This window comes from Hemitrygon akajei, chromosome 8, assembly GCF_048418815.1.
Source record: "Hemitrygon akajei chromosome 8, sHemAka1.3, whole genome shotgun sequence".
Classification (NCBI taxonomy): Eukaryota; Metazoa; Chordata; class Chondrichthyes; order Myliobatiformes; family Dasyatidae; genus Hemitrygon; species Hemitrygon akajei.
The window spans coordinates 1,342,408-1,358,449 of record NC_133131.1 but is presented as its reverse complement, the minus strand read 5'-3'; the positions used below and the strand labels follow the sequence as shown (position 1 = coordinate 1,358,449).

General features: G+C 48.1%; 1 protein-coding gene across 1 annotated transcript in view; it reads right to left on the bottom strand.

The window, feature by feature from the left end:
- Positions 1-1,098: 1,098 nt before the first annotated feature.
- tsr1 (TSR1 ribosome maturation factor) overlaps positions 1,099-16,042 on the bottom strand; it is a 31,616-nt gene continuing 16,672 nt past the window's right edge. Inside the window, exons 6-15 of the mRNA XM_073053014.1 lie at positions 15,454-15,601; positions 12,889-13,049; positions 12,480-12,685; positions 10,953-11,112; positions 9,310-9,420; positions 8,549-8,681; positions 7,300-7,416; positions 6,238-6,378; positions 2,492-2,566; positions 1,099-1,328 (exon numbers count right to left, since the gene is read on the bottom strand). Of these exons, the coding sequence (XP_072909115.1) occupies positions 1,150-1,328; positions 2,492-2,566; positions 6,238-6,378; positions 7,300-7,416; positions 8,549-8,681; positions 9,310-9,420; positions 10,953-11,112; positions 12,480-12,685; positions 12,889-13,049; positions 15,454-15,601 (1,431 nt within the window). The 3' untranslated portion in view covers positions 1,099-1,149. The remainder of the gene's footprint in view (positions 1,329-2,491; positions 2,567-6,237; positions 6,379-7,299; positions 7,417-8,548; positions 8,682-9,309; positions 9,421-10,952; positions 11,113-12,479; positions 12,686-12,888; positions 13,050-15,453; positions 15,602-16,042) is intronic.

Genomic DNA, 16,042 nt, shown 5'->3' with positions numbered 1-16,042 from the left:
TTTTCAACTCAGCTGGAAAGACTTCAGGCCAACCACACAGCACTCTGCTGGGTGAGGGGTACAGGGTGTCCTCCCACCCCCTCCCCAGATGCTGCCACAGGAAATCTCATAAGGGAGTGAGACTTCACCGAGGAGATAGAGGTGGGGGACGGGAGACATCTCAGATAACGCTGTTCTGTTCTCTTGACTCAGAGGAAGTCTCCTCGCAAGCTCAGTGCGTCACTCCCCACTGATACTCCAACCCCCACACCAGCGTCAGCACGCTTCCCAACTCACCGGAGTGAAGGAGAAGACAGGCCACTTTATAGAGGTGTACAAAACAATTAGGGGCATAGATTGAGTGGATAGCATTAGGCCCCCTCATTATAGGAAGGATGTGGAAGTTTTAGAGAGGGTGCAGAGGAGATTTACCAAGATGTTGACTGGATTAGAGAGCATGTCCTATGAGGATAGGTTGAGCGAGCTAGGTGACTTGTTAGAATTCTACATGATGATAAGAGGCATAGATCAGGTGCACAGCCAGTTCCCTAGAGCAGAAATGGTTAATATAAGGGAGGCATAATTTTTAAGATGATTTGAGGAAAATCTAGGCAGGGTGAATGTCAAAAGTAGTTTTTTTTTCCCTTTTACACAGAGACTAGTGGGTGCATGGAACACCCAGCCAGGGACGGTAGCTGAGAAACATACTTTAGGGACATTTAAGAGACTCTAAGGCACGTGGATGATAGAAAAATACAGGACAATATGGGAGGGAAGCAGATTAGGTTAAAAGGTCAGTACAATATCATAGAACGAAGGGCCCGTACTCTGCTGTATTGTTCTATGATCCACGATAGCCACTTGCCACAAACAGCAGCAGGCTAGGGAAATGTTCCCAACACCGCATGCTCCTACTGCCCAGAATGATGGCTGGTGAAGCACGGACTTATGGGCAGTAAAAACCAGAGAGGGAACGGGATGCAAACAGTGCAGAGTATCCAATACTGTTTGTTCCCAATATTATGTGGCAACTTTCTGACAGCACTCTGCTGTCTCCCTGTGGCAGTCCACAGTACTGTAGTATTCTCAGATGCAGGCACTGACACTTCACAATTCAAAGGATGTCAAACATTTTAATAAGGCAGCAACTCCAAGCTCCTGCTGCTTACTCTAGTCCATTGGCACCTCCTGCACACTGACGCCATCGTCAGACTTTTCCCACGGCACGGGATCGGGAACGTGGGGGTCGTATGACCAACGTGGGAAAACCCTCTTGTACAAGTTCATCAGCACAGTGTCCTGGGATTTGAGCTGGCCATCAAACAAGCATTTCATGTGTCCATGAGTCCCTGCAGACGAGAGAGAGGCCACGCCACGTCAGACTGGAGCACAGATCAGAGCGACTTCTCAGACACAGCCAGCATGTTCCACCATTTAGCACCACCACTTCTGTACCCTGGTCCAACCTTTCCCCACATTCCTTTACCCTTTATACAATACGACGCCTGCTTCCTACTCCCAAGGTTGTACCACTGTCTGGTATAGGGGGCAATTGCACAGGACTGGAAGAAGGGGTAGAAAGTTCTGAAGCCAGCCAGCTCCATCGTGGCTGCTTGTCTCAACACCCAGGACACTTGCCTCAAAAAAGTGGCATCTGTCATGAAGAACCCCCGTCACCAGGACATGGCCTCTTCTTATTGCTACCATCAGGTAGGAGATACAGAAGCCCGAAGGCCCACACCCAACAATTCAGGAACAGCTTCTTCCCCTCTGCCATCAGATTTCTGAATGGACAATGAACCCTTGCATACTACCTCACTATTTATTTTATTTTTCCAATACAGTCGGCCCTCCTTATCCGCGAGTTCCACATGCCTGAATTCAACCAACCGCGAATCAACAAAACCAGGAAGTGCTCTTCCAGCACTTGTTGTCTGAGCATGTACAGACTTTTTTTCTTGTCATTATTCCCTAAACAATGCAGTATAACAACTATTTACATCGTATTAGATATTATAAGTACCGGAGGATGTACGTAGGTTATCATGGATCAGGATTGAAAAAAATCATAAGTTCTCTTACTAAGCAAGTCAGAACAACCACATCCAGTATAATTTAGCGTCAGTCAGTCAAACATTTGTCTTAGAAAATAGTATATATCTTACCTTTCTATGCATATAAGGATCGTGATTATCATGATCATTTTCATGAACAGAAACACTGGGGGTTCACACAGGAGTGAGTGAGTGAGTGTGTGTACACACACACACACACACACACTCACTCCTGTGTGACCCTGGGTGGGGCTAGGGTGAGTGACCTCCAACACCCACCCCCATCTTCCTCTGGGTGAGGTCTGATCCCTGTCCACTGGAAGGTTTCCCCTCAATGCCCAGCTTTACCTCGGCCCTTTGATGCTCAGGGAAAACTCAGCTTGGTGCTGTAGTAATGAGGCTCCACAGAGCATCGTGCCACAGCACTGTCCTACCACGTCTTACTGAGCTCTGCTTACCTAAAGGCTCCTTGATGTGGCCTCTGCGACCCCACTTTGTACGGAGCTCCACTGGTTTGAACCACAGAACATCATCTGAAAGAAAAACAGCCTCAGGGTCAGCAGAATTGTTATGCCCTTACCTAGGCCATCAATGCCTCTATCAAACCCTCCATTATCACCACCCAGCCTTTGCTCCCCTCCTAGAGATATGCAGCACAGAGCATCCTAATATGCTGCATCACTGCCTGGTATGGAAACTGCAGTGCAGCACACAGGAAGGCTGTACAGCAGGTAGTCAAAACTGTCCAATGCATCACAGCTGCAGCCTATCCACCATGAAGGACGTGTAGAGAGAAAGGTGCTGGAAAAGGGTCAGTAACTTCACCAAGGATTCCACCCATCCTGCTCAGGGATTTTTTTGTCCCACTCCCATCTTTGAGGTGGCTACATAGCGTCCACCGGACTCAAAACAGTTACTTTCTCCAAGCAGCAAGGCTGATCAACACCTCCACCCACGAACCCACCTCTCCACACTACTTTATCATTTCCTAACAGAGGCACCTTGTATACAGACATTCCTGTGCCTGGTGTTATTTTATGGATGTACAAACAGTGTACATAACCTATATTTATTCTGATTTTATTATTATTAGATTCCTTATCTTGTTGTACAGTAACAATTACTGTTTTCCTTTACACTTGTGTACTGGAAATGATATTAAACAATCTTGAACTGTCTTAGTGCTACTATTGGGCAGAAGGTACAGGAACCTTAGGTCCCATACCGTCAGGTCGAGAAATAACCCTACAACCATCAGGCTCTGAGATCAGTGTGGATAACTTCACTCACAACACTGAACTGATTGCACAACATACAGACACTGTGTGTCTTCTTTTGCACATTGATTGATCGTCAGTCTACATTTATGTACAGCTTTGCACAAATTCTATTGTACTTTATTTTACTGTATTTCCTGTATCTCAGGTTGCATATGGTGACACACATGTACTATGATAATAAATTTACTTTCAACTTTGGGTAGCAGAAAGTCTCCCTCTACACTCACCTTACCTTGACACACCCTCCAATAGCAGTGGCAACAACAGTAAGACAAAAATCACTGGGCTGCTGGTTTTCAACAGTTCCTCGGGAACACATTGAGGTAAAGGGGAAACCTGGGTAACCACTGAGAACAAGAGAGGGACCATTGTTCCTTCTGAGCTCCTGAGATACGTGAAACACCTCAGGAACATCTTCAGAACAATCCGCAACCCTGAGTCCATGTGAAATGAACTGCACACTTGGTTACTATCACCTCAATCACAATGACGAGGTGATGGATGATCAGGATTCTTGCACAAACTACATTCAATAAAATTGACCCAAGGAGGAAAAAAGTGGGTCAGACACAGAGTGAAGCTCCCTCCACACCGTCCCATCACACACTCCTAGGGTCAGACACAGAGTGAAACTCCCTCCACACCGTCCCATCACACACTCCCGGGGTCAGACACAGACTGAAACTCCCTCCACACCGTCACATCACACACTCCCGGGGTCAGACACAGAGTGAAGCTCCCCCCACACCGTCCCATCACACACTCCCGGGGTCAGACACAGAGTGAAGCTCCCTCCACACCGTCCCATCACACACTCCCGGGGTCAGACACAGAGTGAAGCTCCCTCCACACCGTCCCATCACACACTCCCGGGGTCAGACACAGAGTGAAACTCCCTCCACACCGTCACATCACACACTCCCGGGGTCAGACACAGAGTGAATCTCCCTCCACACCGTCCCATCACACACTCCCGGGGTCAGACACAGAGTGAAACTCCCTCCACACCGTCCCATCACACACTCCCGGGGTCAGACACAGAGTGAAACTCCCTCCACACCGTCCCATCACACACTCCCGGGGTCAGACACAGAGTGAAACTCCCTCCACACCGTCCCATCACACACTCCCGGGGTCAGACACAGAGTGAAACTCCCTCCACACCGTCACATCACACACTCCCGGGGTCAGACACAGAGTGAAACTCCCTCCACACCGTCCCATCACACACTCCCGGGGTCAGACACAGAGTGAAACTCCCTCCACACCGTCCCATCACACACTCCCGGGGTCAGACACAGAGTGAAACTCCCTCCACACCGTCACATCACACACTCCCGGGGTCAGACACAGAGTGAATCTCCCTCCACACCGTCCCATCACACACTCCCGGGGTCAGACACAGAGTGAAACTCCCTCCACACCGTCACATCACACACTCCCGGGGTCAGACACAGAATGAATCTCCCTCCACACCGTCCCATCACACACTCCCGGGGTCAGACACAGAGTGAAACTCCCTCCACACCGTCCCATCACACACTCCCGGGGTCAAACACAGAGTGAATCTCCCTCCACACCGTCCCATCACACACTCCCGGGGTCAAACACAGAGTGAAGCTCTCTCCACACCGTCCCATCACACACTCCCGGGGTCAGACACAGAGTGAATCTCCCTTCACACCGTCCCATCACACACTCCCGGGGTCAGACACAGAGTGAATCTCCCTTCACACCGTCCCATCACACACTCCCAGGCTCAGACAGAGTGAAACTCACTCCACACCGTCCCATCACATACTCCCGGGGTCAGACACAGAGTGAAACTCCCTCCATACCATCCCATCACACACTCCCGGGGTCAGACACAGAGTGAATCTCCCTCCACACCGTCCCATCACACACTCCCAGGGTCAGACACAGAGTGAAGCTCCCTCCACACCGTCCCATCACACACTCCCAGGGTCAGACACAGAGTGAAGCTCCCTCCACACCGTCCCATCACACACTCCCGGGGTCAGACAGAGTGAAACTCACTCCACACCGTCCCATCACATACTCCTAGGGTCAGACACAGAGTGAAACTCCCTCCACACCGTCCCATCACACACTCCTAGGGTCAGACACAGAGTGAAACTCCCTCCACACCGTCCCATCACACACTCCCGGGGTCAGACACAGAGTGAATCTCCCTTCACACCGTCCCATCACACACTCCCGGGGTCAGACACAGAGTGAATCTCCCTTCACACCGTCCCATCACACACTCCCAGGCTCAGACAGAGTGAAACTCACTCCACACCGTCCCATCACATACTCCCGGGGTCAGACACAGAGTGAAACTCCCTCCATACCATCCCATCACACACTCCCGGGGTCAGACACAGAGTGAATCTCCCTCCACACCGTCCCATCACACACTCCCAGGGTCAGACACAGAGTGAAGCTCCCTCCACACCGTCCCATCACACACTCCCAGGGTCAGACACAGAGTGAAGCTCCCTCCACACCGTCCCATCACACACTCCCGGGGTCAGACAGAGTGAAACTCACTCCACACCGTCCCATCACATACTCCCGGGGTCAGACACAGAGTGAAACTCCCTCCACACCGTCCCATCACACACTCACAGGGTCAGACAGAGTGAATCTTCCCCCACACCGTCCTATCACACACTCCCGGAGTCAGACACAGAGTGAAGCTCCCTCCACACCGTCCCATCACACACTCCCGGGGTCAGACACAGAGTGAATCTCGCTCCTCACCGTCCCATCACACACTCAAATGAAGGGACCCTCAACATGCAATATTCAGACACTTGTCATGAAATGTCAGCTGTTAACTCACATTCTAATGTGATTACTGCCACTCCACCCTCAGCCCCCTTCCCCACCACCTCCCTCAAGCCCCTCCCTCCACTCACCACGGTTGAAGAACATGTATCGAACCACCGAGGTTTTGCTCATGATCTTGAAAGGGTGTCCACTCAGGGTGATCCGCTTCACAATCACTCTGTCAGGGTCAACTTTTAGCACAGAGCCTGTGGCTATCAGGTCCTGCATACCTGGGCAAGTGGAAGGTGTAACAAGCTGTAAGTGATGGGAAGAGGTCACTGTGAACCCACCTTCCCTACACTGAAACACTCACGCCTACCCAACGCCTCTACTTCACATTCACTCATCGGTAGCAGTTCCAGTGCATAGGGCATCGCAGACAACTGCTGTCATCCACTGGGAAATCACAGAATTAGGTTTCCATAAACCCACAAGTCAGCTGTTAACATCCCAGGACGTGGTCACACCAGCAGTGAGCCAGGATAATTTGAGGCATGGTTGCATAATGGTTAGTGTAACATTATTACAATGCCAATGACCCTGTTCTCCCTGTGACCGTGTGGGTTTCCTCCCACTATTCAAATATGTACTGGTTAGTAGGTTAATTGGTGATATGGGTGTAAATGGGCAGCACAGGCTTACTGTGCCTGAAGGACCCATTAACCATCCTGTATCTCTAAATTTAAAAAAATACTCAGCAAGCAGCAGGCCTGGGCACCCAGCTGTGCTGTTGTGAGGCAGTAGCACCCCTGGAGTGCAACTTCACTGCAGTACCACCGAGTCCAGACCCACTGAGGTCCCAGGCACAGGCAGAGCACATGTACTGACAGGCAGCAGCAGCCAAAGTGAGACACACTAACACCAGATGCTTTATACACGTGCTCGGCCCCAAAACTGTTCATGCACACGTACACAACTATCTATACCAGTGTGTGTGTGTGTGTGTGTGTGTGTGTGTGTATATATATATATATATATATATATATATATATATATATATATATATATATATATATATCTATCTATACACACACACACACCCCCCCCCCCCACCCACCCCTACCTTACCCAAATTCGTACGGACACATTTCTACTGTACAGACATCAGCCCCACTCCCAGTCCAGACCTGCTGAAAATCAGCAGGACATACCGTTGGCTCTTTGCCGGAACATCAAGACTGCCGCTGGAGGAAACGTTATTGGGCAGTACACTGTGCCCACCACTGTGGTATTGGGACGCAGAAACCTCTCACACTTGAACTTGTTGGCTGCGGAGGAGAAGCAAATGGTGAATGAAGAGTCCTGCCTCACATCCTCGGAGAGCCTCATCCCACAAGCATCAGCTGTGCTGACATACTCATGAAATACCCACATAGTTAATGAACATGGAGCAAGCCCTTTGGCCCACAATGTCGTGTGAACTAACTACATTAGTAATCAAATGTCGAACTAATCTCTTCTGCCCACACAATATCCATATTCCTCCGTTTCCCTCATATTCATCTGTCTATCTCAAGAGCCTCTTGAACACCCATGTTGTATTTGCCCCCAATGCACCAGGCAGCACTTCACTTGCCCTACACATCTCCTTTGATCTTACCTCCTTTCACCTTAAATGCTTGCCCTCTGGTATTAGCCCAAAATTTCGATATCTATCCCCCTCCATAGATGCTGCCTAATACTCTATCAGGTCTTCCCTCAGCCTCCATCGCTTCAGAGAAAACACCCTAAGTTGGTCCAAACACTCTGGCCACCCCTCTGTCAGGTATCCTACAGGGCAGGGTGGCCCAGCAATGCCACTCTTAAACCATCCCTCTTTAACCAGCACCTATAAGGTTCACCAGCATGCTACCTGGATTAGGGAGCAGGTGTCACAAGCACAGTTGGACAAACTTAGGCTGATTTCTCTAAATACTGACATTGCCAGAGGTACCTCCATCTCATCAAACACGCCCTGACAATCCCCGCCTGGACGCGTCCCCCACAACCCAGCCATAGTGGTGTTGGACTGGAGAGAAGAACCACCTTCTTTGCAGCTTAGCTTTCCTTTGCTTGTTTAAAATTTTATATAACCATCTACATAAATGCAATTGCTCAGTGAATTTTCCAGTAATTATGACAGTTACTTCAGTATTCTTCTAGAAGTTTCTTAGTTTTCATTCTACATATCACGCCACTTAAATCTGGCTATGTTAGAGGTTAATTGTATCACTGCAACATTATCGCTGAGTATGCGACACCCTCAACTACTTTCACCTTTGCTCTCTCAGCTCCTCTTTCATTTTCCATTCTTGTAGCATTTTTAAAAATGGCCATAAGCAGCAAGTCTTGTCTCATTCTTGCCTTGCGAAGAACCTTTGGATCATGACGCATTCAGTTGCAAAAGAGGGTGGTACACACCTGCTGTGTGCTGGGAAAAGAGTGGAGGAGCCCGGAATCGCCTGCAGCCACAGTGGAAAACCATCATATCCTTCGACTTAACAGGCTCGCTGTTGCTCGCATGTCTCCTCAGCAAAAAATGGACAACGGACATCTAGAAAAGAGCATCATTCCTGAGGCAGTCCTCACCAGATTACCCTCAAACACACAAAGCCCACGCTACAGGAACCCCAACTCAAGTCTGCCTGCCTGTGACACGGGACAACACATTCATGCTGCAAAGCAATAACCCAGATAGGGGTAGCCAGGTCAATACAGACTTCAGTGCAGTTGGTGTTCTTCCTGCGAGGGTCTGTCACTGCATAACACCAGGGTACGGTACCCGTGGGGACGGATCCATCACTGTGTAACACCGGGGTACGGTACCGGCGGGGACGCGTCTATCACTGTATAACACCAGGGTACGGTACCGGTGGGGTCGGGTCTGTCACTGTGTAACACCGGGGTACGGTACCGGTGGGGACGGGTCTGTCACTGCATAACACCAGGGTACGGTACCCGTGGGAACGGATCCATCACTGTGTAACACCAGGGTACGGTACCGGCGGGGACGCGTCTATCACTGTATAACACCAGGGTACGGTACCGGTGGGGTCGGGTCTGTCACTGTGTAACACCGGCGTACGGTACAAAGTCCAGTCCTGCTGACCATCTCCAACTCATACCCTTACCCTCTCTACCTTCCACACCCTTTTCTGCCCCCTCCCCAGTGCCCAGCATACCTTCTGCTCATGGGGCAGCAGGGTGAAGAGGACAAGTGGTGCCTGAGGCTTGAAACTCTCCATCACAGTCAGTGGCACGTTGCAGATGTGGACTGTGACGTACCACCCAGCCTGGGAAAGAAGCAGAGAAAGAGGGGATGACTGCAGTGCAGAGTGGAGCAGGAATTCAGTTACAATTTGTTGGGAATTAAATTGGTACATTTGCACTTAATGAAAGGAAGCTGAAGCACAGAAGTAATAAAATGCCGGGGGAACGCAGTAAGTCGGGTAACATCTACAAAGAGCAATAAATGGTCCGTGTTTTGGGCTGAGACCCTTTGTTGGGGCAAAACTCTGGAGTTCAACAAGTCAGGCAGCATCTATGAAGGGAAATAAACAGCTAATATCTATTAGCTTGTACTCCTTCCCCATTCCCCCACCACCTTTTTATCCTGCTCAGCCTGCTTCCTTTCCCGTCCTGATGAAACAGTTGACTGTTTTCCCCCTCCACAGATGCTGCCTGACTTACTGAGTTCCTCCACCTGTGTGTGTGTTTGGTCAGCAGGCCTGGGTGTGTCTCTCTCTCTGTGTGCGCACGCACGTGTGTTGTGTCTCTGTGCGCGCGTGTGTGTGCCAAGATTTCCAGCAGTTGCACAATCACTTGTGTTTAGATGCAGGAAGTCTTGTTGCAATGCACAGTGCCACACTGAAGTGCAGTGCACTATGCTCTTCTCTGTAAGCAGGGAGAATCTCCCACACTGTGGAGTCACAGCACTCCAGTCACCCGAGACCTGGAATGAGGAGTCTTTCCAGGGGTGGGGAATGACTCGCCCACTGCCAAAACCCACCATGATCTCCAGACCTGACCAATGCTATCCTTTAGGGTGGCATGGTAGTGGAGTAAATTAGCAGTTAGCATAGTGCTATTACAGCGCCAGTGACTGGGTTCAATTCCCACCTCTGTCCCTCAGGAGACTGTACATTCTCAGGTTCCCTCCCACATCACAAAGGCGTATGGGTTAGTAGGTTAATCAGTCGTGCAGCTGTAACTGGGCAGTGAGTGCTTGTTGGGCCAGAAGGGCCTGTTACTGTGGTGTGTTTGTTTGTTTATTTGGAGATACAGTGCTGAACAGGCCCTTCTGGCACTGCCCAGCAGCCCACTGATTTCACCCTGGCCTAATCACAGTACAATCTACAATGACCAATTAACCTACTACCCAGTACATCTGAGAGGAAAGCAGAGCACCTGGACGAAACCCACAAGCACACAGGAAGGAACATACAAACTTGCTTAGGGAGGATGCTGGAATTGAACTCTGGACCAATGCCCCTAGCTGTAATAGTGTTGTGCTACACTACCGTGACCCTCTCTAAATAAAATAAAATTTACTGCTAGAAAATTGAATAGACTGGGAAGTTTATGCTTTAGTTCATGGAGAACATAATTGAGACAATACTGGACAGTGTTGGCCTCCATATTCTGTATTCCCACGGCAGGGGATATGTACATCTGAAACTCCTTTGACTCGGTATTAACACACCTCACACGATCAGTACACAGTATGCCCCATTCCCCGAATGTTTTAGTGGAGATCAGAGTGCTGAAGCAGTAAACTGCAAAGGATATTTGTGCCATTCAGTACTGCTCTACACAAACACGTTACCATTGCACCTTCCTGCTCCTCCGTCAGCTCACTGAAGATTCGTTTCCTCGTTCGGGTAAAGTTCTGGAACTGGAATATCCTGGCATAATCTCGGGGCAAGTTCTCCTTGGGATCCCATGGTGATGCCCGGAAACTCTTCAGGCCTCTGTACTTCTGAAACCTGTGAAGTTTGCAGGAAATCATCAGGATACACAAAAAATAGCCACACCAGAGTAAGGAAAAGTTGGCCTCTATGTTCCACCTTCCAACCGGAGACACACACCTTCCCTTCCAAAATGTACACAGGGACATTTTAGATCCAGCTGGTCAAGCAAGGTCCTGGCATTATCTCATGGCTGAGACTCCAGTCCAAAACTACACTGGGACTATCAGTATGAATGCATACTCAAAGTGGCCACTTTATTAGGCACACCTACTCAGCCAATCATGTGGCAACAATAATGCATAAAAGCACGCAGAGACGTTCAAACGGTTCTGTTGCTGTTCAGACCAAACATCAGAAAAGGGAAGTAATGTAATCTAAGTGTTGCAGAGAAAGGTTGAATAGTTTAGGACTTTATTCCCTGGAGTGTAGAAGAATGAGGGGAGATTTGATAGAGGTGTATAAATTTATGATGGGTATAGACAGAGTGAATGCAAGCAGGCTTTTTCCACTGAGGCTAGGGGAGGAAAAAACCAGAGGACATGGGTTAAGGGTGAAGGGGGAAAAGTTTAAAGGGACCATTGAGGGGGCTTCACACAGAGTAGTGGGAGTGTGGAATGAGCAGCCAGATGAAGTTGTAAATGCGGGCTCACTTTTAACATTTAAGAAAAAATTGTACAGGTACATGGATGAGAGGTGTATGGAAGGATATGGGCCAGGTGCAAGTCAATGGGACTAGGCAGAAAAATGGTTCAGCACAGCCAAGAAGGGCCAAAAGGCCTGTTTCTGTGCTGTAATGTTCTATGGTTCTATACTGTTATTCAACCATACAGACGGGTGCGTAGAGAGTTTGGCCTGAGACAAAGTGGAATTGGTCTTTTCTCACTAGGGTTTAGATAAATGAAAGGCAGTCTCAAGGGGACAGAGAGAGGCTTCTTTCTCAACCTCAACAGTCTCAGGATTTTTAAAGGAGATAAACAATTTCTTTATTTGAAAGGTTTATAACTTATATCCAGAGGGTGGCACAGCAGCATAGCAGTTAACATAGCACAATTGCAGCACCGGTGACCCAGGTATTCCTGCCACTGTCTGTAAGGAGTTGGTACATTCTCTCTGTGGCTGTGGGCTTCCTCTGGGTGCTCTGGTTTCCTCCCACATTCCAAAGTTGTAAGGGTCTTGTAGGTTAAGCGGTTCCATTGGTATAATTGGGCAGTGTGGACTCATTGGGTGAGAAGGCCAGTTACCATCACTAAATAAGTAAACAAGTTCCACCATTACTCTGTTCAAAAGCAGGATTGTGTGCATCAGGGTGTCACTTGTCCAAAAATGCAAAATGGTAAGCAGTCACCAAACGATTGGGACAACCGCCCCCTGGCATCCAGTACCTGACTCTTGCAGCTACATCTTTTGGCGTGTCCACTTCATCAGGGAACATTTCATCCATCCGTTCCTGTTTGTACTTTGCTAGCATCTCCTCCTCCTCCTCTTCATCAACCCTCTCATCGTAATTATCGTCACGGACACTCTCAGGCAAAGTCATGGTTTCACATTCATCCACAGCCTCTCCCTCATCGTCACTCTCATCGCTGGCCTGAGGAGAGAGAACATTGGCAGGCAGAGAGAAACCTATTGAATTTCAGTAGGAAACTGAGGAAGACTAGATTAGAGCCAGTCACCGAGACCCAAACACAAACTGAGCCCTCCAATGTAGAAGGGGCTGTCTGTCCTGAAACTGTTCTGCCCAGTCTTCCCCAATTCCAGATGATGGATGTAATGTACCCACAAGTTACCTACCTGCGACACAGTGTCTCCCATCAGGTCTTGCTCTTCCATCTCGTCACCACTTTCTTCCTCCTTGTTCACACCTTCCTCATCGTCCAGAATCCAGGCAGCCTGGTAGTCCGATGTACCTTTTGGGACCCTCCGAACAATCTTCCTGCTTTCCCTCAGTGCATCTAAATCAGCCAAATTGGCAGAGCTATGAATGGGCATTGAAGGCTTTGAGTTAGAGAGAGCACTGCTCACCTGCAACCCACAATTCAGCACCAGCACGTTAATGCTGGTGTAATCCATTACAGAACAGGCTGAGGCAAAGACTGTTTGCCTGGATCACTGCTGGGAGTTTAGGGGCAGGGGGCTGGGGGTAATGAGAGGTGGGTGGGTTGGAACTAATTACACAGGCTAGAAAGACAATCAAGAACATGTTAATTCTTAATAAAACTCTGCCATTGGTATCACAGACACAAGAGATTCTGCAGATGCTGGAAATCCAGAGTAACACACAAAATGCTGGAGGAACTCAGCAGGTCAGGCAGCATCTATGGGAAGGCACAGTTAACATTTCGTGCCAAGACCCTTTCAGTTGGTAGGTTTCCTGATGAAGGATCTAAGCCCGAAATATCGACTGTTTATTCCTTTCCGCAGATGCTGACTGACCTGCTGATTTCCTCCAGCATTCTGTATGTCAATGGCATCCTGATTGGAGGCTTCCATAAATCTCAGTTAAATAAAGATGAGATTAATGAGTGAGGGGAATAGAAACACAAGGGCTCACAAAACAACTGTCACTCTACACTCCATAAATACACAATGGGTTTAATAACAGCTGGTATCAAACATGATTCTCAACTCCAGTGAAAGGTCTTTGACCTGAAATGTTAACTTGGTCCCTCTCTCTCCCCATGCCTGTTATCTGACCAGCTAAGCATTTTCAACCGTTTCAGATTTCAGTAGCACAAACTGCTGATTTTCATTGATTCTATCAACATCCGAATTCAACATTTCCTCTTCTCTCTCAACTCTATCTTAATCCAGTCAACTGGGTTTAATTATTTGTTAAAACATTCATCACTTTTCCAGAGAAATATCTGGAAAATGATCATATTTACAAGTTGTGGTGAGGTTCAAGCCAATGGAATTCAATGTAAGTACATAAACAAACAATAGTTATTAAATGTTCTCTAATGAACTTGAGTCATGGTGAAGGGTCTCAGCCTGAAACACTGACTGTTTATTCCTGTTCAGATACTGACTGATCTGGAACACTGACTGTTTATTCCTGGTGATATTGACTGACCTGAAACACTGACTGTTTATTCCTGGTGATACTGACTGACCTGAAACACTGACTGTTTATTCCTGGTGATACTGACTGACCTGAAACACTGACTGTTTATTCCTGGTGATACTGACTGACCTGAAACACTGACTGTTTATTCCTGGTGATACTGACTGACCTGAAACACTGACTGTTTATTCCTGGTGATATTGACTGACCTGAAACACTGACTGTTTATTCCTGTTCACAGATACTGACTGACCAGGAACACTGACTGTTTATTCCTGGTGGTACTGACTGACGTGGAACACTGACTGTTTATTCCTGTTCACAGATACTGACTGACGTGGAACACTGACTGTTTATTCCTGTTAATACTGACTGACCTGGAACACTGACTGTTTATTCCTGTTCACAGATACTGACTGACCTGGAACACTGACTGTTTATTCCTGTTCACAGATACTGACTGACCTGGAACACTGACTGTTTATTCCTGTTCACAGATACTGACTGACCTGAAACACTGACTGTTTATTCCTGTTCACAGATACTGACTGACCTGAAACACTGTTTATTCCTGTTGATACTGACTGACCTGGAACACTGTTTATTCCTGTTCAGATACTGACTGACCTGAAACACTGACCGTTTATTCCTGTTGATACTGACTGACCTGGAACACTGACTGTTTATTCCTGTTGATACCGACTGACCCAAAACACTGACTGTTTATTCCTGTTGATACTGACTGACCTGGAACACTGACCGTTTATTCCTGTTCAGATACTGACTGACCTACTGTTCCTCCAGCAGTTGGTGTCTGTTGTCCAAGATTTCCAGCATCTGCAGAATCTCCTGTGTTTAATGAAGTTGTGATGAGCAGGCTTTTGATGAACATTCTCTGGCTGCCTGAGACACGACATCACGCACAACCAAGCATCCCACTGACCAGCACTGCACCCTCCATCCAGAACACTCCTACATACATCTACACCTGCAAAATGCTGACAATACCTCCCAAACCAGCAGACCCTACCATCAGAGACGCAAGGGAATATTACCACGTAGAGTCACTCGTTATCCTGATTAGGAAACGTACAACTGGTCAATAAGCACCAATGTCTCCAACTCCCTCCTCAACGTCACTGTAGCAGCACATTCACCAGAAGGATGGCAGAGGTCACGAGGAGATTCGCCACCTTCTGCTGCAGCAGTTAGGGGCAGACAACTAAAAAAAAAATGCTTAAAAGGTGCTGAGTGAAACGTGTTTGCTGAGGGTCAGCGTGCCCAGTACATACCATCAGCCTCCCTCAGCTCCTCATCCGTTGGCCAGGTCTGCTCCCCTTCCATTGGGTCAGGGACCACCTCCAACTCCAATGATTCTTGCTTGCTACTGTCTGCTTTCATGAGAACTTTCACGTCTTCTTCCATCTCTGCAGAAGCATCCTAAGATCAGAACAAGAGCTTGATTGTTGGTAAATCATCAATCTCATCCCAAAACCTTGAGCATTTCATATTAATAACATTATTCAGAGAATCAGGAACAGCCTGAATCCATAAGACCATGAACACCTAGGAGCAGAATTAGACCATTCAGCCCATTATGTCCTCTCCGACATTTCATCATGGTTGAGTTATCCCCCTCAACCCAATTCTCCTGCCTTTGACACCTTGACTAATCACTTCCACTTTAAATATTCCAATAACCTGGCCTCCACAGCAGTCTATGGCAATGAATTCCAGATTCACCACACTCTATCTAAAGAAATTCTTCATCTCTGTTCTAAAGGGACGTCCTTTTTGAGGCTGTTCCTTCTGGTCCTAGACTCCCCCACTATAGGCAACATCCTCTCCACATCCACTCTATCTGTGTCCTCTGGTCCTAGA